The sequence below is a fragment of the Pieris napi genome, chromosome 6 (assembly GCF_905475465.1).
Source record: "Pieris napi chromosome 6, ilPieNapi1.2, whole genome shotgun sequence".
NCBI classification, from domain to species: Eukaryota; Metazoa; Arthropoda; class Insecta; order Lepidoptera; family Pieridae; genus Pieris; species Pieris napi.
In genome coordinates, this window is record NC_062239.1 from 9,976,809 (window position 1) to 10,000,000 (window position 23,192).

At 33.0% G+C, this 23,192-nt stretch overlaps 1 protein-coding gene across 1 annotated transcript in view; it reads right to left on the reverse strand.

Moving 5' to 3' along the window:
• The window catches only part of LOC125050116, a 152,698-nt gene that overhangs the window by 18,656 nt on the left and 110,850 nt on the right, over window positions 1-23,192 (reverse strand). Inside the window, exons 3-10 of the mRNA XM_047649729.1 lie at window positions 17,985-18,234; window positions 10,415-10,903; window positions 7,293-7,378; window positions 6,236-6,410; window positions 5,428-5,573; window positions 4,603-4,700; window positions 3,076-3,254; window positions 1,290-1,411 (exon numbers count right to left, since the gene is read on the reverse strand). Of these exons, the coding sequence (XP_047505685.1) occupies window positions 1,290-1,411; window positions 3,076-3,254; window positions 4,603-4,700; window positions 5,428-5,573; window positions 6,236-6,410; window positions 7,293-7,378; window positions 10,415-10,903; window positions 17,985-18,024 (1,335 nt within the window). The 5' untranslated portion in view covers window positions 18,025-18,234. The remainder of the gene's footprint in view (window positions 1-1,289; window positions 1,412-3,075; window positions 3,255-4,602; window positions 4,701-5,427; window positions 5,574-6,235; window positions 6,411-7,292; window positions 7,379-10,414; window positions 10,904-17,984; window positions 18,235-23,192) is intronic.

Here is a 23,192-nt window from a genome sequence, read left to right on the forward strand (position 1 = left end):
GTGTATATAAGTCATAAGTAAGTGGTCAAAAAAATGCTTCTAATTTTACATTTACTGCCAGTTCTCAAATCAAGTGCGTAGAACGGAAAAAAAGAACTGGCAATTAACACATGGGTGATGACAATCCTGTACAAGACCCAATTATTGGTGTACGCCATACGCCATTTTCAGAACAAAACATTCCATTAGTACATTACAACATAGTACATTTTCATGGCAGAACGTATTCCCTATATAATGTCAAGAAATCAAAGAGGTTGATAAATCCAGATTAGTCTCGTTGATCACTTGAGATAAAGACCAAGTTATGAGTCGTAACGAATCGTCCCTCAAAGTGAGATCATAAAAATGATACTCTATACTTTATTTTATTACTATTCTTCGTTGGCACATTGTCGAAAATTACTTGTTCGATAAAAGTCTTTGTCCATGAAAATGTTGCATACTCTTCTAAAGATGTTCCAATCATTCTTAGATACGTTTATTAAGAATGTATTCTTAACATACCGTTCTTTAGTGCAATACATAATTAAAAATATATATAAGCAATATATTAAATAACATAAATAAACCTACAGCAAAGGGAATATGCGTCATAGCGCAATGGGGCACACACATTTCTGCGATTTCCATATTTTTTTTACATCTATCAATATATGGAAATCATCACTGATCTCTAGTTCTTAAGCCATGAAGTTCTAAGCCCGCTAAGTATTTAAAAAAACTAGCGTAAGTAATAGGATAGTCAATAAAACTGCACCAATCCAATCACCATCTCCGTAACTCACGTCACGTAGGTACTGGATTATTCAATGGAATTGCTAAAACATTTTCTCAAACAAAAATGTATTTCGAAAGTACAAATCAGATGCTAAAGCATATTACGACCGCCATTTTCTCTATTTCCAAGCAACAATTTTTCAATTGTTTTTTTTTTAAAGAAATAGGGGAAACGGGCGTAAGGCTCAACGGATGTGAAGTGATACCGCTACCCATGGACACTGTCAAAGCCTGAGGGTTGCCGGTCTTTTAAGAATTGGTACTCTTTTCTTAGGGTCCCTAAGTCGAATTACTTCGGAAATACTTCAGTGGGCAGCTGGTTCCACATAGCGCGGCTAAAACTGCCTTAAAAAAACGCTCATTTATTGAACGAGGTGATACGGGTGGAATTTCGTATTCTGCCTCGACGTCCGGTGATTTATTTTCATGATTTCAGTCAGTTTTAGGAATCAAAAACGAGTCGTATATCATTACCGCTAAGTAAGGTTGAATTAGGAATCTTCACATACCTTGCAGTCGTCGTGTTCCTCGTCTGCTTTCAGTCGACAGTGCGCTACTTTGTCACATTTTAACAACTTGTCTATACATGTGTTATCTTCACAGTTGAACTCTGTGTCTGGGTCGCATTTCTCTAAAAGCACACATTATAATACATTGCACAATGATAACGGTGAAAATCCAAGGCCGCCCAATCAATAGCGCTCTAAGAAGATTACTTGATGTGTACAGTGATTAGAAGATATGAATTTGTCTTAAGAGTCTGATTCCTTGAGAGTGCTTGATAAGAGAAAACTTGGGAATAAATGCTTTTCTGTAGATTATACAGAGTATAGTAAAAATTAGGTGTGTGTATAACATAACTAGCTGATCCGCCAAACGTTTGTTTTGCCATGTATATTATTTTTCGTTCAATAAAAATACTAAACTATCTACAAATAAAAAAAATAGGTATTGATCGTATAGGGGTGAAAATTAGAGGTAACAAAAAAAAGGGTTTGAAAGATAGATAGTAGCCGATTCTCAGACTTACTGAATATGCATAAGTATTTGGGAACGAATATTGTGACACGAGAATTTTATATATTAGAAGATATTCTATTAATTTTTCGAATTTAATAATTTTAGATGTCTTTGCAGTTTGAGGCATTTTATTTGTGTTTATTGAAATATTTAATCTACGGCGTCAACAGGCTCTTAAGCATATTCAATGAATCGAACATAGACAAAAATTTCCTCAAATTTTCGACATCATAAACGCCAGAAACTCTTAAAGTATCAAAAGCCTTACAAATCATTCAACTTCATCGCCATGGTAGAATCCGATTACATTCTATTGAAAGCCTATGTATGCCAAGGTATTTATAATATTTAAAAAACGTTTTTTATTTACGTAATAAAAAAAAGATAACAGAATACTCCAATAGCTAAAAATGAAGTTTAAAATAGGGAAATTCATTTAAATAAAAATGTGAATGCCGATTAGTATTTTAAATGTCAGTTTATTACACTTTTTATGTATAAGGGTCTGTTTCACAATGTACGGATAAGTTCTACATAAGTTCCAAATTAGCTATTTATTACTTATTAGTAGGATAAACACTATTGTTGAGTTTCACGACTGTCAGATAGCGCTATTCGTCACATAAAGTCCATCATAAGTTAAGAGTCCGATGAATGTCAAATAGCACAATTTATCTTCCAAATAATTTATGTGTTACATAGCTATTTGGTACTTTATCCATACATTGTGAAACAGACCCTAAGTATACTGGTAAAATCAAAAACTATATTATCCTAAAGCAAATATAAGTTATCCGCTAGAACATTATAAATTTAATCCCGATCTTATAAATAAGAGTGGCTTCAGATTTTGTCGCGATCATTTATTTTTCTTAATAGATAAGTAGATTTGCCCCGAGCTTATATAGAGAGCTTATTTATAATCTGTAGTACGGCAGTTTACGATGCCCCTATATGGAAAGATTCATTCTAATTCCATACTCCACTAACAAGCGACACTATTTTTCGTCCCACTTTTCTTTTGTTTTATAATCTCACCGTTCAAGATTCACACACACGTCATCTGTCAAAAACAAGTATAATTTATTAATTTACAGCTGACGATAATTATTTTACAATTAAATATACTGGCCAATAAGGGAAACGCTTGCTATAAATCACATTTTAGTATTCGCAAATAGGTCGCTCTCCGGTGAAGAGTCAAAAAGCTATTACGTTCCGAGATCAAGCGGGAAATGGAAACTTGCTAACACTGGACTTTACGAGTATTATTACCATCCTTAGTCGGATCCAGACTTCTATACGCAGTGTATGTAGCTTGGAAGGATGACTTCTTGCCTGCCTTGGAGGTGAACAGACGAACATACATAATATTGCCACGATCTCCTTTGCCCTTAGTCCCGTCGCCTTTAGTAGTCACCGGATTGGCTACTGAGCCACAGTAGTGTGCAAGTCTGGAAAGTAGTTCTACTATAGGTACATATTACAAGACGCAAGTAAAAACTAAATAAAGACAAAATTACGCATATAAAAACAAATTGTGTGAAAATTTTTGCTATCATATTGTATCATTCTGAATTCCTAACAATTATCTGATGAAACTGGTGAAATATATTGTAAATATTATTATATTAAATTGAATAATAATAAAATTGAAATATTGTATTACAAACTGGAATGATTTCTTGCAAATAATATTTCGGGTTCAATATAAAATCTAGAAAAGAAAAACAAACGAAGAAATATTTGTATCTCACTCCAAGATACAGAACATAAAATATTTTAATAAAAATTAAGTACTTCAACTAACATTACGTTTAAAAAAATTTTTTTTAGATTTTGCACTGTTTTATAATAACCTCCTGAATTTGATATATATAGTATACTAGCGGACCCGACAGACGTTGTCCTGTCTTAAACTATGAATATTGATTTCAAATTGGTATAATTAATTAAAAAATATTTCAGAAACAAAGTGTTTATAATTCTAATGCTTTATGTTATACAACATTCTTTGTTTGTTTTTCTGGCTCGCATATATTATATTATCAATATAATAACTCTGATCGAAGCATTTATTTTAAACGATATTCATTTTTCTTACATCCCCTTTGACGATATTTGCAGCACGCATTCTGTCAATGTCAAACGCCATAAGGTTACATCAAAAAGTTCGAATTGTACGGTGGTTAAGTATTCTTAAATTTTCTAATTTTCCGCGCAATTTTTTTCTGTTTTTCTTTTAAAAGAACCTTCTCCTGACAATTACAAGCACAACAAAAAAAAAATCAGACAAAACGGTCAAGCCGTTTTCATGTTATGTCGTGACAACGGAAAACGGGTTTCATTTTTATATATATATATATAGATATGTAATATTCCTGAATACTGTGAAAACTACACTGCAAAGACCAACCATGGCTTTGTTTCATCGTAATAGCACATCATAAAGGAAAGTTATTGTCATTCAATAATAACGATATTATGTTGACACGAATCTATTGCAAAAGGGGGTCAAATAATTATTATATTAAAATTGTCTATTTTCAAGTTACAATTCATGAACAAGCACCGTATACGTTATAAATTAAATTAATAATTTGTAGTCTTAGTAATCGTAAACACTTTTTTCCATTTAGGGTATAAACACTGGTTATATCGTCTGATTCAGATGTAGGTACACGTTACGAAACGAAATATTTAAACACCTGACAGAAAACCTTTAACAATTTATTATTATACGTTGTATCTTGCAAAGCAATACAATTCTTAAACGTAAATTCTCTTTAAACGCAGCTGTACCTTGATTCATATTCCAATATATATCCGAACACCTGAACCACATTGTCCTCACATTCGTTGGGTTTAACTAATGAGTATTGGGTGAAGTTGAGGTAAATCTGTCAAAGATCAAGTCGGTATTAGGAAAGTTCATGATAGTTACACCTTAATAAATGATTAGTCAACTACAATATATTATATTAATAAGACAGGCGACGAAACAATTTTGAGACTAGCGAACTGTGCTTTATACGAGAAAAAGATGATTTCTCTCGTATAAAGCCCGAATTCAATATCCATACAGTTTATACAAGAAAGGTCTCCTAGCACTTTCTTTTTATATCTAGAAACAGGGCAAAGGAGCCGGAGGCCTACCTAATGTTAAGAGATGGACACTAGAGAGACCTATGGACACTCTCAATACCAGAGGGGTCGCGACTGCGTTGCCGGCCTTTTAAGAATTGGTACGTTCTTTTCTTGGACGACCCAAAGTCGAATGCGGAAATAATTCAGTGGGAGCTGGTTCCAAATAGTGGTGGTGCACTGCAAAAACTGTCTTAAATAACGGGGTCAATTGTGGAAGGCCGTCAAGGTGATACAGGTGGAATTTCATATTCTGTCTCGACGCAAGAGTAGAAAAGAGTAGTAGCGCCTATTTCTACTAAATTTGTAAAAATTACCTCTTTACAAATGAATATATCACATGTTAACAAATGTAAAATAAAGAGACAAGTAACAAAAATAATCAATATAATCTTAACCCAAGACTATTAATAATAATAATTAAAAATAAATAAATATTACTCTAAATTAAATTTTAAGTGCCCATTTATACGAAAGTCTTACCTTGGTATTCTCCGGAGTTTTTATGGTCCACAGAACATCAAGGTTTTGATTAGAACTGCTCGCTTTGCACTTATCGCTGATTTTCTGCGTGTCTATGGTACCGAACCTCGCTGTTTCCACCATATTACATTCCTCTGGTATACTGACTGTAAATAATATTAATTATAATTTATCTTAATTTAACTTTTTGTACGAACATAGATATAAATAAATAATAATATGTATGTAATTTAAAATTTAGTTTAAAAATCGGTTAACAAAACCAGTTCTTATTGTCATTATTATACCTATAATAAGGAATGATACAGATAAAAATCGTTTCGAACGTCAAAAAAAAGTCGAATGAAATATTCATAATTTCTGGAACCCGCCAAAACGCTTCTCTAGACAAAATGGCGTCGCACCAGTCTCTAATCAACCATGCCAGTAAACACGTCAAAAAGTAATTTACGTTAATTATCATTTTTAAATTACACAAATATCAAAACTGAGAAATAAACTCGACGACATTAATGGGATTGAACAGGCATACATTTGTGTGTGTGTAACTGAAGCATGTGTCTTAGTGACATCAATCAGCTACTGTGATAAAGAAACATTTTATCAACAAATATAATTGCTAAACTATTACTGACATTACAATGTAGCCTGATAGAACGTAAGTCAAATAAGTCGTACGTCAAATCAGCCTGATTTTGCCTTACGTACGATTACGATTTGGCTTTATCGCGCGTACGTCTAATCCCCTTCGTTTTTTTGACATTCGAAAATCATAGGTTTTGCTTAAATATTTTTAAAATATACGTACCACTAGTACTTAATTCGATAAAATTGATTGCTATTCTAAACCCTTCGTACTCTATTGTGTCATCGGCGTGGAATTTTAGCCACGCGTTTGGTCCTGTCGTACGTATTTGCCGTGGGAATGCCTCCCCACAGACCTTATCTATTAGTTTAGAGTAGCCCCTCGGACCGTCACGAATCTGAAAAAATATATGCATACTAACAACTACTTTCTGTATTAAATTTTTATTTCATATTTTATACGATCCGTGGACAGACCCAATTCCGGGGCAAACCGGAGGCTCATATATATGTCACCGTAAAATTGTAAATACCGTTAGATTGTAATCTATCTCGCGAGATTGTGAACTGTCGAAAGATTGTGAACCTCAACGTACTGTTTACAATTTAACGTATTATTATTCGGTAGATTGTAATCTATCGAAGTGAAACGGTCAAATTGCGAAACGCTGATTGGTTGAACGGTATTTACAATGTTACGTTGACATATACATACCGTCATTGACACTTTCAATGCTAGAGGACTCGCGTATGTGTTGCCGGCAAAATAGTTTCATGTGCCTATAAATATACAACCAAAAATATCTATCCGTCTTTCTAAAGATATTTTTTGAATAACACGTTGACTAAACTATACGAGAACTTGGATTTTAAGAAATGTATCGCAATAAAATCTCTTGTAACCAAAATAGGATTAAAATTTAGTATAAAGATCATAAGTAAACTTCAAATAACCGGAAACATCTTAGAAACCGTTTATTAAGCAAACTAATAGGAGTAATATCGTAATGTCAACAGTTTTCAAGCGAACGTTACGTTAAACAAATATTAACAGCGGCGTCTTCACTTGTATTGGAGTCTTGGCACTGGGGTGAAAACGTTTCTGCGTATTTCATAAAAAAAGTTTGTCATCACTCTTCAATTGTTGTTTTTCTGGAATCGAACCTAGAGCCTAGTTACATTAGCTTGCGACCTCCTCTTAGCTCCAAGCTAGCCAGTGAAGAAAACCATTGAGCGGACACCGTAATGTCTAATAAAAATAATCAAATATGAATACTTACTTCTAAATAGTCGTAAGTGCACTGCGGATGATATTCAATATGAAACATATCGACAAACGTCAATTCAACTACTTTTCCTTCATCGCCTGTAACAAATATTGTTAGTTAAAAACTAAAAGTCTAAGGGTCTGTTTCACAATGTACGGATAAGTTCCAAATTAGCTATTTATTACTTATTGGTAGGATAAACACTATTGTTGCGTTTCACGACTGTCAGATAGCGCTATTCGTCACATAAAGTCCATCAAAAGTTATGAGTCCGATGAAGTGTCAAATAGCACAATTTATCTTTCTAATAATTTATGTGTTGCATAGCTATTTGGTACTTTATCCATACATTGTGAAACAGACCCTAAGTCACGGAAATTTAAATCTAAATAATATCTTAAAAATATTTTAACATTGAACTATTACGTCTAAGCACATACTCGTACATACAATACATGTAGCGCTTCTAGTATCATTTTCCTTCCTATGGTTGCTTTGGAGAGATCGCTCATATTACCTCTCTCGATTTACGAGTTTTAGCCGAAATTTAATTATTTATTAATAAAAAACAATCCTGCCCTAATAGGTGACCCTCAATTAACAAAAATACACAACAAATGACTAAAATTTACACACGAAACAAAAATGAATTTAATCCGGAGAAACTAAATTACATAATAAAAAAATACAAAACATAAATTAAGTATAGCGTATAGCACTAACAAATAATAGAACTTTTGTCAGTTCACTCAACGGACAAGAAAAAGGGTCCGTTAACCATACGTTTCAATCGAATTAATCTTCTAAAATATTTCATAAATATACTAATATTAAAAAAGATTTGTATTTTTGTGTTTGTAAGAAAGAAACCGACTTACCGACTTCAAAGCTTTTATAACAAAAAATGTTACATTATCTGAGTAATCTTGTTTTGGCTTTTCACGATAGTTATATTTATTTATTTCGTATAACTACAGCTAACATAAATTATATACAACAAAAAACAATTATACTAAACATTTAGCCAAAGAAAAACATAATATATACAAAAAATATCAAATATTTACGAAACGCAAAAATTAAAAAAAAATACGTAATACCTAATTTGGCTTTGTATGTGTATGATGGTGTGAAAGTAAAGGTATGTATTGTGTATAGTGTGTATGTAGATTTAGCGCTATGCATATTTATAATACTCCTTTTAAGCATAATACTCCAAATAGCCGTGCTAAGCTGAGATAGAAGTCTCTAAATCCCATTGAAACAATATGATCGATCATCTATATTGAATAATGTAACAACTTTTAAGATTTCTTAAAATTCTTTTACGATTTGCCATTTCCAATATGGATTTAACTAAATATAATATGTAGTAATGCTAATCCATTTGTATTGGTACAAAGCTATGCTTTGTGTATCTACTTTACAGCTTAATGGAACATAAGAAACCGCGTACTTTTTACTTTTTCACAACACTTCATTTCTAGTTTACAGAACAGGAAAAATAATTAAATAAAAAGGAGGGCAACTGGCGGCCTTGCCATTTTCAGCTAAACTATCTCTTTCAGGCAACCACTACTTTATATTTTATATTATAAATAATTAATAAAGCCATTGACTTACAAACAAAGATATATTACAAATAATTGATAAAAAAATTAATATTGATGATTACTTCAGCAACCAGTTTTATGGTCTTCAGAATTTAATTTTAATTTCATCTATTTATATATAATTAAAGATAATTAATTTAATGGACTACTCTGAGTACAAGATTTCATAGTATTTTATTCCCAGCAACAACGTTATACACGTTGTTACAATAGTTCAGCCGTGTTTATTCAAATGAAATAGTGGAGCCAAATTTTCGTGTAGTTCAGTCAAGTTTAATGACCCCATACTAGACAATGTAGCAATTTAAATTAATTTAAACTGTTCATTTTAATTATTATAATTTAACAGGCGTGGATTTTGTTAACTTTGAGCTTTGCTACGTATGGCTTTCATTCAGAGTTAGTAAGTCGTGAAGAAGTAACACATAGTAGTTTAATTTAGCTATACAAAGTTTAATTTTGTATGATTATTACCTTATATATTAAATTATATTTACGATAGGAGTCGCTGCTATGTTACGATACGAGATTTTTTAGACAAAATGACTGTCGAACGCTTCGAAAGCATAATTTATTATGCGTTTATAAATAACTTTATAGACAGTTCACAGATTCCGTAGCAATCACAACGGACATTTTGAATATAGAATTACATTTGGTTCTTCCTTTTATGACGTTATATTATTGAGAAAGTCATGGGTCAAGGGTGTCCCGGCTCGGCAGTAAATATAAAAAAGTTAAAATTCTTTGAATCAGGCTTACCCGGCTTATTCCTTAATAGTTATTATTTTTGTTAAATATTTGCACTGTATGAAATTAAATATTTATTATAAATACACAGACTTCAGAAGAGTCGTATGACTTTTTTATATTTGGCTAAATATGTATCACAGCTTTATGATTAAAATTCCTATGTTTTTTAGTAGGTAATTATTAATTTATTCATTTATTGTCATCTACATATATATGATGAAAGAAACTTAACTGTGTGTATTTATAGAAACAACATTTAGAGTTTGTTATTTTACTTGAAAACAAGTAATATAATGTAATTCCTTTAAAATCCAAAATGTTTCAACAAAAAAAAAATCGAATAAAAACTAGCGTCTTTTCCACAGACTAACAAATTTAACTCAATTAACACATAATAAGTTATTAATAATCTAAAGAATATAATCTAAGAAATATAATTATTTCCTTACAAATATATATAATCTATTAATCAAACTCAAACAATATACAAAATATCTTTATTCAAGTGGGTAACCAAGTACACTTTTGAATTGTCAAGTTAAATTAATTGTAAATTTACATTTACTACCAGTTCGCAAGTCAAGGGCGTAGAGCGGGTAAGAAGAACTGGCAAGAAACTTTCCGCCACTCTTTTTAATCGCCAAGTATTGTCATACAAATTGTTTGAACGTCGTTGTATCGTCGTTATACCGGCTCTTGTAGATCTATTTCAAAATTGATAAAATAAACAGTGGTATCCTGAGCATAAAATATCATAAATGTACTTACCACTTATAACAGTGACACAATCCAAATTGCTGTAATAATAATTATTTTTACTGTCATCGCCATAGGGATGCGAAATATATCTCTGATCCTTATTATTATTATTAAACATAAAATATTCGCATTTCGGGTCTGGATCTTCTTCTCTCTTAACTCTTCGTTTGGGTAAATAAATTTCGAACCCGTTACTTCGTTTAGACCCACTGTCTACTTTTTCGCTACTATTAAAATTTATATCGTTTTTAATATTTACATTTTCATTTGTGTTTTTATTATGGGCTACGGCATTCCTTTTATTTACATTATATTTAACATTATTATTTCTTAATTTTAATTTTTCTTTATGTATATTAAAATTTGACTCTAAAATGTTATCAGTATAAATTTCATCATATATATTTGGTTTGGTCCTTTCCATCTTCATTGTGTTACTGATTATTTGATTGTTATCATAATCAGCTACTGTGGAAGTTAGTTTGATACTCGAGCAAGCTGAAACAAAAAAAAATACTGTTAGAGAAAATTGTTTTATTTCAAATTTTTTATTTAACGTTTTTTATACACACAGCGTCAAGAGTGTGGTAAAAACGAAAGTGGATAGACCATTTATTTTTCATTCTATGAGCGCAATTTTTGCTGGTCAGTGGAGGAAATATCACACACACATCTTAAACACTAAAATCGATTCTATGTGCCACAAAAGCCGGATCTCCAACGACCTCTAAAGATCAATGAAACAGATGAAGACAATTTGAGGCTAAGATCCCCTAAAGGGTTGTAGCGCTATAGGATTATAATTCTATTTTGGTTAAAATACTTGTTTTAAATCGGGTTATTTAAAAAAAAGTTTATCTCGAACAGATAAAAATATACCATGTTTATCCTTGTACACACTGTTCCGATACCAGCCCAGCTTCCGAACTTTAATGTATTACTTGATTATAATTGACTTAATTAAAAATATTCTTGAATTTTTGTTAGCTATTCAGAGCTTCTTTCATTTATGTTAATTTACAACGAATTAATTTAGTAATGTATTCTAAGTCCCCTTGGCATCATGTAAACATCTTATTACTGCAGATCCGACACCCACTTTGATAATTAATTTTTAGTGTTATTAAATCCAAGTATACTTTTGCATAAAAATTACAAACGCTAGTTGTCTGACGGTGTTGAATAAATTAGTGAAACCTCGGGCTTCGCCTCGAGGGATGTGTTTTAGTTGGCCTTACTAGTGATGTTATGAATTGTCGATGACTACACAAGGCACAATAAGACAAACAGTTAAAAGAAAATGTGTGCGTGTACTAGGTGTACACACGTAAGAAGTGAAACTTCTTTATGACCTTATTTTTCGAAAAATGATCTACTATATGCAACTTTACAGAAATTGGTTAAATAAAGTTAAATTAGATAAAGTTTAACAATAGGCTTTTATTATATATATATATATAATAAAAGGCTTTTATTATATAGACATGAATACAAATACAATTATTTCATTTTACATTATTACTACTAAGACTATTACAGAATTTCATTAATTTTAATAGAATTATTACTCTCATTGTTATCGTTATTATAATATATATTTGTTATTAATGGCTTCGAATCTCTTCAGATCACCCGTGGTAGGGACAAGAAAAAGAAGGCGCGTAACCGAAAACTGTGACGGTAAATTTTTTTCCAACGCCGATAAAGAAGTTTGACGTTTGACTTCAAAAAGCAACATGGCGCGTAACCGAAAAACGTGACGATTTGCTACAAAATTTCTCCTATACGTCGATAAAGAAGCTTCACTTCAAAAAAGATGGCACTTAACGGAAAAATGTGACGCGTAACGAAAAAATGTTACACTAAATTTTTTTCCAACCCCGATAAAGAAGTTTCACTTCAATTATACTGGGTAAGCATTTGCCACTGCCATACAAACTTTCAGTTGATACAAGAGGTTTTAATAATTGTCGTGATTAGTTTTTTATTAGCAACCCACATTTGTCAGACCTGAGAGTACATAAAACTCGGTAAAGTAAAGCTAATTACGGTCTTAAAACATTTGGATTAACAAGTTTAGTACTCTGAGAAACGAATTGTTGCCGAGTTTTTAATATGTAAGAAATCGTTTTGACGTTTGCAATTCAAATGTTTATAGATAATTTTAATCCACTATTCATAATTGAAAAAGCAGTGTTGGCCAAGTGGCTTCAGCGTGCGACTCTCATACTGAGGTCGTAGGTTCGATCCCCGGCTGTGCACCAATGGACCTAAAGAGCTTGTGGGCTACATTGGTGACTTTTTAATATTTTTTTATTCATAATTGAAGAAATAATACTATTTTTTATCTTTACAAAAGTTTATTGAGCTTTTAAAGCTGAATTATATCGATATTCAAGAAAGTAATGCATCACTATAACGGCGGCTTTTCACCTCGCGCGCACACGCTCAGCCGTTAGCCTCAACTCTGAATGCTTTTTGTGGCACTTCAAACGGACGGAACTACATTCAATGTACATATTAACGTGCTTTTTAAATTTAAACGAATGTTTTAACCGTAGAATAATCCAGCATAGCCTATTAACGGGAAATGAATCGATTTTTGTTCATGCGAAAAATTATATTAATACTTGTGTTTTATTTAAAAATTCTAAATATATTTACGTCAATGTGACTACTGTTTTATTACCAGTCGCGCTATTAGTGGTAGAAAAATTGAACTCTTTTGGATGAAGGCTCACGTTGGCACTCCGGGAAACGAGAGGGCAGACGTCGGGGAGATGGGGACACGAATAGGGTACAATGCGTATCCGCTTTCGTCTTGCGACGCCTGACAAGACTCAAGACTTTAGACACCTGGAAAGAGCGCTATGTGGGGGGCGAAACAGCCTCAGTCACAAAAATGTTTTTTTTAAGATGCGGCATCGAAACAAATGAAGGCAATTAAAAGAAAAACGCTTTTTACCGAATTAAAGTTATGTATTATTATAAATTTACAACTATTTGACATAATTTTAAATTTATCCGACGTTTCGCGTGCTTTACAGCGTGCGTGGTCACGGTGACTGAAGACAAAAGATGTTGAATGTCAAAAAGTATCACAGCTGCAGAGAAAGTTGCATTATCTGTATTTATTTCCCCGATAAATTTAAAATTATGTCAAATAGTTGTAAATTTATAATAATACATAACTTTAGTCCGGTAAAAAGCGTTTTTCTTTAAATGTGTAAGGGTTATGTTAATCAAAGACAATACTATAAATCAAGGCAAGGCGTTTCGCACCTCACATGGCGCAGATCCTGACTGGCTATGGGGCTTTTGGACACTATTTACACAGAATCAAACTGAAGACAAGCCCCGCGTGGGATAGAACCAACCAAACAGGGGTTCATTTACTTGTTGACTGTGGGACTTTTGAAAGGGCCAGGTGCGATCTGGAGCTCTGGAGCATGAGGGTATCCCGGTATGAGCTATCCAACATGTTGCTTAAACACAGATCGCAGCTGGAAAAATTCTGCGGCAAGATTGTCAAACATGTCACTAACATAAATAGCACGAGAGATAACGCGGGTAGCGCCGGGCAGCGGGCCCCGACTTGCCCATAAATATTATGACGATATTTCCGGAGTAGTTGTCGCCCGGGCCCGGCGGGAGACGCCAACCCTTTAAGTTAATAATGTCCCTTTTTAGGAAAGAGGAGATTTCGACACTAACTTGGTGCTTAGCTTCTAGGTCACATATCTGCCGGATTGCGTGTCTGATAGGCTAGGATGTAGGGGTCCATGTTTATACAAAAAATAGTGGTAGATTTTAAAAACTTAACACTTATTAAACAGACCGCTTATTTTATGTCAAGTTCATTGTCTTGTGTGTAAGTACAATACATAAATATTTGTCAAAACTATATTAGACTTAATATGTATTTATATGTTACGTACGTAATGTACGCAGTAAGTAGGTTTTGGGACTTCGAGTGTTAATAATTAATTGTAGGTAAAAGGCGGTTTCCTTACCTTATACTGTATAAGTAAAAAATCTTATTTATTTTGGTCATCAACAGGCGTATTGAGTGAATTATCGTAGGTACTAATGTCTTTAAGTCGTCAATGGTTATAAAAATGTTGAAAGTTTATTAAAGCAAATTTAAGATAATTACGCATTATAGGCGTTACGTGTTATTAGTGAAATATTGGGAAATAATACCAATTTGAAATTATAAAGCAGTTAGCGTAGCGTCAAGTAATTAAAAGAACCCATTCTCCTGAAAACGTACAGGTATAGTTCTAGATAGGACGTATACAATTATTAACATAAATAAAAGTACCAAGAAGTACTGTGTTAAATGTTATAATAAAATACCTTGTAACATATTATAAGTATGCTTGGAAACATGCTGGTGCAGGACCAGCGGACAAAATCAAATTGGTTGCTGATCTAATTTTACATTTTTTATTTTATTTTATAATACTACAAACTGTAATTTTATTTTTGACTCTGTTTGATTGGTTTTTTTATTATACTATTAATGTATACAAAATATTGTAAACCCTATTTTAAAAGAGTAAGTGTGGAGTTTCTTGCCCATTCTTCTCCACACGAAACTATCATTTGGAAGGGGCAACTAGAATCATCTTTATATTTTATTTAACGCTCAAAAGTGCGGTCTAATTGCAATAAATGATTAAAACACTATTATAAATCGTCTATGGAAAGCAATAACATAATATCTTAGGAATCTCAAACCAATCCAGTGACAATATATTGTAAATAATGGAAAACCTCGTAATTTAAAACGTAGCGTTCAAGAAATGTTTCAACGAATTCGTGTGGTCGTATTAAATCCTGATCTTTGAGTGTACAAAGGCCGACCAATATCTTCACGACAAATAAAAAAGTGAAAAGCAAAATCGGAAAGGCTTTAGTGGAAATTGCGTTTCCACAAACAGCACGGCCGATTGGTTTAACAAGGTCTGGTCTTGGATTTTTGATCAAATTGTAGGGAAATTAAAAGCTTTTATGAGGCTTTTTAATTAAGGAAGGTTCGATTTTTAAGTTCCCGCAATGTAATTTTATTTACTTATAAACCTACTGGTACCCGCCACTTCGTTTGACAACATCATGTTAGATAATATCGTTTTAAGGCGTCGTTGGATTTAAATAACAAAATTCAGAAGTTTAGTCTTGAAACACATCATATCTCATGGACTTAAGATAAAAATCTACTTTTTTATGAATGCTGGGCTGGCAGCATAGCGAGAAAAACTAGTTTTTACATTTCCTTAGGGAACCTTCTGGACACTCTTCAAGACGAGATTTGGGAGGGAGGGATATTTTTGAATAAAAGAATAATAAAAATGAATTGAGATGTGTGAATAGAATTGTTTATAAAATTATGTCTTAGACACAAACAAAACAATTACACAAAAACGAATGAAACAATCAAAATACAGCCAAGGAATCTTCATATTGATTTAATATCGCGGATATTAAGATAAAGCTTCAAGCTAAATTCATATTATCCTGGAACTATATTAATTCTATGCATTTAATATCAATCTTGGCGGATATCCAAGGGTGCAGCTGGGGCATTAATAAAAAAATTACTTTGTTACACTTTTAATAACACACGTTACTAATATGATAATGTATGAATTGACAATATATTCTAATTATATTATTAAGTTATATTATATTTGAAGTTATATTATAAGAGTAAGTAGCGCAGCCCCATCAACTACAATGGTTGGGGCACTACAAGATCGCTTTATGGCTTACCTGCTGCAGCTGAAAGCCAGCAATTTGCACAGGATCTGTGCTGGAAGATTATAATTATTTTTGAATAGCTCAGATTTATTGTAAAGCTGAATAATGTTGACGCTGACAGTTGATATTTAAAATTATTGTTGTTTATGCTGTGTCGAGGGGTTTTATTGTTGTATTAATTCACTGCCAGAGGGCTCGCGAGTGCATCGCCGACCTTTAAAGAATTGATACGCTTTTATTGAAGATCCCTAAGTCGAATTGGTTCGGAAATACTTATGTGCTAGCTGGTTCCATTTAGTAGTAGTGCGTGGAAAAAACTGCCATAAAAACGCTCAGTTGTGGTACAACGAACGAGGTGATATAATACGTAGTTCGATATGTCAACGCCCAGTACCTCGATCCTAGCTGTGGCTATTCGTAGCAATTGTTTTTTGTTCTTACCGCCCTGCGATTCTGTAACTCACTTCACGAACTCACACAGCGGTTTTCGCATCGGCGGTCTCTCTCAAATCAGTCGTGAAGCAGTCATTTTACGATTTGGCATTCTGATAAACAATAAAGTACAAACTCCCACCTTTTCAGAATGCCAAATCATAAAATGACTGCTTCACGACTGATTTGAGAGAGACCGCCGATGCGAAAACCGCTGTGTGAGTTCGTGAAGTGAGTTACAGAATCGCAGGGCAGATCTCGAATATATATTTAATTATTTATTTATTTCGTAATCCTACAGCTAACATAAATTATATATAATAACAAACAGTTACACTGAAATATAGCCAGAGATGGAATACATACATTTTACTACAAAAAGGTTCAAAAATTTACAAAGGAAACAAACAAATAAAAATTATTCAATACATTCAACTAAGTAATACCTAACTTGGCTGTGTTGTGTGATGGTGTAAAAGTGAGGGTAAGTACGTGAAGGTGTGTATGTGGGGTATGTTCAGATAACGACCACATTGCTATTGTATATTACTGTTATCTTATTTATATGTAACCTTGTATGTAAAAAGCGAAGCCTATAGCCTAGGTGAGATTAAGATATAAGACTTGACTATGACTTCCCTATGTAAAAATATGTTTTCTTGGTCGACTGATCGAGTTTATTATATTTCTGCCCACATTTTTATTACTGTTTTGTTTTGTTAATTTATAAACATACATCTGTGCGCTCTAATTATTAATCTTAGTTTTACATATTGTATTTCAGTAAGACAGTAGACTTTTTTAACATACGGGAATTACACTTAGTACTAAGATTCTTATCTTCACTATTAAATATCACCTTTTAATAATAGGTACTTTTTGGTAAATGTTAGAAATATTTATTCGCCTTAGCCATTTAACGTGACAACGTCTTATAATTCGATGCAGCCGGCTGCATGCACGAAAAAACATGACGCACGCGGCGATACCTCGCTCTGAGGCGTTCCATTTAAGGATTGAAGAGCAAGCGAGAGCGCAGAACAAGCGACAAAGAGGCACAATCGGCCTCAACTTTCGGCAGCGTTCGTTCGTTAAAAATTGACATAATTGTATTTATGCGTACAAATAAATGAAACTTGATCAATTCAATTGTGATTTCCATTTACCTCCTTCTCTATATCCATACAAAATATCTATCAAACAAATGAAATTAAAATTTCCTATTTATGTATTTTCTTATGACGTTGTCACGTTCAACTATCGTCAGTAAACCGACTTTACAGACAACCGATTTTTTTAGTTGAAAAGCAATCTCACGTATGAAATACAAGAAATTGTTTATTTGTAAATGTTTATCTCTAAGCTACATGGGTTGAACACTCACCAAGTGCCAGAAACAGCACCGTGTGCGCCGGCGATGTCATTGACTTGCCGGCTGCTGGGGCCGTCCGCCTGCATTCGTGCCACCCACCTCACCATCTACATTCACTGAACACTGTATCACTTTTTTGAACTACCCACATTCGTTAAATGGTCATCATTTATCGATCACTTTTTTTGGACACTTGGTATCACTGTATTGTTTGTTTATGGTATCACTTTTAGTGCTGAACTATTTTCGCTGGCTTTTCGATCTGAAAAAAAAAATCTTTTATGAGAAGACAATTCTAAAACTAAGACCAGACTTAGGGGGACAAGAATAATGTAAGGGCACTATTATGCTTCAATAATTTTGTTTGACAGCGTTTGAACAGTCTCGAAAAACTCAAATGTAAAACAAAAAGCTTTCCTCCATTCTCTGAAAGAAAAACACAGTCATTATCCATTGCGTTTTTATTGTTTCACAAAAGGCATATCTTCAAAGTAAACGTGCGATGAACATAATTATTTTTCTTTGTGAAGGGGCGACGACCTTACGCCGGGAACTGCAAACCACTTTGAATTAGGGTTGTCAATTGCTATACATGTTCAATTTTATATGCAATTTTACAGCTTACGATGAAATATTACGACCTATTACTACGTATATATATCTAATGCAGACGGTTAAAACACGAGTATGTGTGTTTTAGACACTATTATATTTTATCTCATAAATTTAAATTGAACGTAATATATAAAAGGTTAATGCAATGTCGCATGGACTACAGATGGCGCCAAACGCGCCTAGCGGGCCACAGATAAGTACAATTTGAATATGCCATAGACTACAGAAACCCCTAACACAAGATAATAATGCCACCTCTTTGGTAATAGACCACAAGCCCATGAACAAAAAATACCTGTGAAATGACCCAACCTGAATTACGCTTATAAGGCTGTTACTATATCTGAAAATAGCTCTGAGCACTATGCCGTCATTTCTGAGCGGTACATGTGAGTACGTGAGTGAATGGACTTTCTCAGGTACAATGGGGGAATTTCGACTAATTATTAATGTACGGCTTTGTTATAAGTGTATAGATGTTTAAAAATAAATGTCGAAAAACCTAGTGCCGTACAAAAGTGATGGTGCCGGAAGTCGGTGCAAATTTTTAATTCGACGACAGTTGCAGAAGCAATATAGGTCATTTATTACTGTACGGCATTTGTGTGATTCCTTTTGGACACATAAACAGATACTTTACCCGTAAACGCCGTACATATTTCCAGCGGAGCGGTCGAAAGCCAAGGGTCGGAACCCTACCCCTACACCCATATACCCTAAGGTCATTGTAAAATGTACGGCAACATGTTCAAAATATTATTTAACACGGACAATAATGTTTTATAATTATGCCGTCCAAATATTATAGTTAATATTTGTGTAATTAAATATTTATCGAAATTTCAGGATTTACCAAGTTCTTACTGCTGTAAGATCAGAGAATAATGTACGGCAACTTGTTTTTTTACATAATGTTACTAAATATTACCGTTGTACATTATAGCCGTTCATTATAAATGGTAACAAATAAAAATATTATGATAAAAAATATATGAAATTTCCGAAATTTAGATGACTTATCAAATGCTCCTAGAGTAATATGGGGAGTAATATTTTCAAAGATTATTGTTATTTTATATGTAACAAATATAAATTGCCGAAACTTTTAGGCCGAATACGATAGATAATGTTTTTGATTTGATTAAAAAGATATATTCACGCTGTTCCTTTCTTTTAAAATACTATGTTACTTAAGAAGAGTTATTAGTTTTTGGCCATTCTTTCGATTGGCATCATAAAAGTAGGGGTGTTTTTTTACATTTAAGTCGGTTCGATTCCCAGATGAGGCAAGTAATTTTTAAAAAATCTTTGAATGCAGAATTAATAACTTTTAAAAATAACATAAAGTCTTCTTTTAGTAAAATACCCTATCTACGATATTTAAGGTACTTTCCCTTCATTTCCCATAACTTTGGGACGCCCTGTATTGGTAGGCGGTGGTAGCGGACTATCGAAAGTGTACGGCATTTATCTTTTATTGAAGATTATCTAAAGTATTAACAACCTGTGTTATTGCCGTACAGATAAAAGTCACCGGAAAATGACTCTTTTCTGAGGAAAGTAATTTACCCCATACACCTATGTGTTCCACAAAAAATGTACGGCATGCTGGAAAATGTTATCTATTTGTGAAGTACTCTCAAGATCATTTAATTTTATGTTGTTTCATATCATCATCACCTATATGCTAATCAGACATATGTTGCGACCCTTGGCTTTCGACCGCTCCGCTGGGAATATGTACGGCGTTTACGGGTAAAGTATCTGTATATGTGTCCAAAAGGAATCACACAAATGCCGTACAGTAATAAATGACCTATATTGCTTCTGCAACTGTCGTCGAATTAAAAATTTGCACCGACTTCCGGCACCATCACTTTTGTACGGCACTAGGTTTTTCGACATTTATTTTTAATCATCTATACACTTATAACAAAGCCGTACATTAATAATTAGTCGAAATTCCCCCATTGTACCTGAGAAAGTCCATTCACTCACGTACTCACATGTACCGCTCAGAAATGACGGCATAGTGCTCAGAGCTATTTTCAGATATAGTAACAGCCTTCTAAGCGTAATTCAGGTTGGGTCATTTCACAGGTATTTTTTGTTCATGGGCTTGTGGTCTATAAAACAAACATTTAAGATGTATTACAACAATTTAAAAACATTGTTTCCTTTTACGGTTTTAGACTTACGTATTAGAATATGTATTTTTTTTAACTTACTTATTCTATGTAAAAATACATGATTATAGTAAAATTAATATATTTTATAAATAACGAGATTATTATTTATTAAGTGATGATAACCCTTACTTATCAGAGTGTAGATAAACGCACAATATTTCTTTTAGTATTCAGTTTAAAACTCAAACATTTTATGTTAATTAAGACGCTTGAGATTATTGCTGTTTAATAATTAAATGTTAATATTTCTAGATGTTATAATGAACAAGATTTGCTCAATGGAATTTAAATGTTCATTAAACTAATTGTAATTTTCTTGGTAATATTAAACACAGAGTTTAAATAGTTATTATTTAAAATTAGTTTATTCTGTAGCGACACTTGATGTTTCCCCGCCTTTTTTCTTCTTATATTGGTACTCAGTATTCTAAGACAGAATTGTAGGTATAGCGTTGACAAAACATGATTTATCGAATTATCAAGTCCCAAAGTTTATTTATTTTGTCAAGTGCTTAATGTGTCGGCTTTTGTCGGCCTTCATGTACTACTATTCCGATAAATTGCGAGGTTTTAATGTCATATATTTGAGATACAAGTATATTTTGATGGATGCTCTTGTGCCCCTGTACAATAAATTATGCTTAATTATTAAGTTAAATATATTTTAATATAATTTTAAATACATTTAAAAAAATATATCACGCCTAGTTTTCACTCTTTTTTAATTGAAATGAAAAGAAGCTTTCAACTTAGGTAAGTTAAAGATTTGAATAAAGAATTTTTAATGAAATGTTTTCTGATTTAATTTTAACGATCATAGTAAAGTAAGTTCTTTTAAGGTAACACACAATTATACATACAAATTGACTACCTATAGAATGTCCAACAATTACAGCGACCACAGTTACTAATAAACAGTATAAAACAACTATTAACTATGCTTTATTAATAACTAGCCGTTTCGCGCCCGCTTTGCTGGACGATTTAAAATAAATTTTATGTTTCATTATTTTATTTTTTTTCATATTTTTATTATTCTTCTTTTTAACTTCCCGCTAAGAAAATTGAAATATTTCGAAAATCGAGTTTTTAACAGATGTTGACGTTTAGAGGTTCTAGGAAGCCTCCCCGAATGTTTCCGCGGTGAAGTCCGTATGGATAAATTTTCATAAAAGTAAAACAGCAATAAAAAAATTAAGGAACGTTGGAATAAATAAATAGCCATAAACCATCTAGGAAAAATCGAACATGACACTACCACCATTCGCATCGAATTCGATTGAGCCTCAAACGAAGACCATTTTCATTATTTATATATAGATAAAGGTAATAGCCTTTTAATTGTGATACTTTTATAGTAAACACGTTACTATTTAAATCTTCTAGGTATATGTGTGCCCTATTATGGCAAAGGTCTACTCCAAATCCCGCCATTTCTGGCTGCACTTAGCCACTCTCTGTCATGTACCACCTGCTTTTTCTTTAATTTGGTCTATCCACCTTTTAAGTTGGAGTCTTTTTCGTTTACTGTACCTTGGGTACCAGTCTAGTACTTTTTTACTCAACTTTTCTGTTCCTCTTGCTATGTGCCCCGTCCATTTCCACTTTAGTTTATTTATTCCTTTCTCGTTCCATCATACATCGTTCCATCGATCTTTGACACACCTGAAGCTTTGTATGCTGCGCTAAAGTGGGCGCCCAAGTTTGAGATACATTTCCTAATGCTTTATTAAGAAACAATATTGTTTTATCTCCATCAATTAACTCATACAAAAAAAGGTTTCATGTGACAGAACCAGGGTTTTATTTATTAAAATTGATAAAACATTACAAACGTACAACATTTAGGGAGTGGCCAATTAACGCGTAAAAATCCTCGACTACCCGAGGTCTCTTTATGAAGCCTGTAATTTTCATAGGAGGCTTCTGAAGTCCTAGGAGGGTTGAACTGGTGTAACCTCACGCCAAATGGGCTCCATCTCAGCGTCTTGGTCAGCAAAGATCTGGATCGGATCTGTTTCCACCGATTTCTGTCCAGCACCTCCCTTATTTCAGTGTACAATTTTGAGGACGATTAGTCTTTCACTTGATTGGTCCATCTGGTTGGTGAACGACCGCGTGATGCCTTCTGTGTTATAAACCACGATCAGTTTCTTCACGGTCTCATCGCATCTGCGTCGTCATTTGATAGGCAGGCGAGTCCGTAAGCGGATTTGGGTCAAGATCAATGTATTGGTCCACTGTTCCATGTTCCAATCCATCACTATTTTTACATGGCTGTACAACTTTAACGAGAACTTATGGCTACACTCTTGAAATATAATTTATTTTATTGAAATAACAAAATTAATAACAATATAATGTAGATATGTTAGCGGCCTGTATTTTTGATTTTAATTGTTACAAAATTACAAAT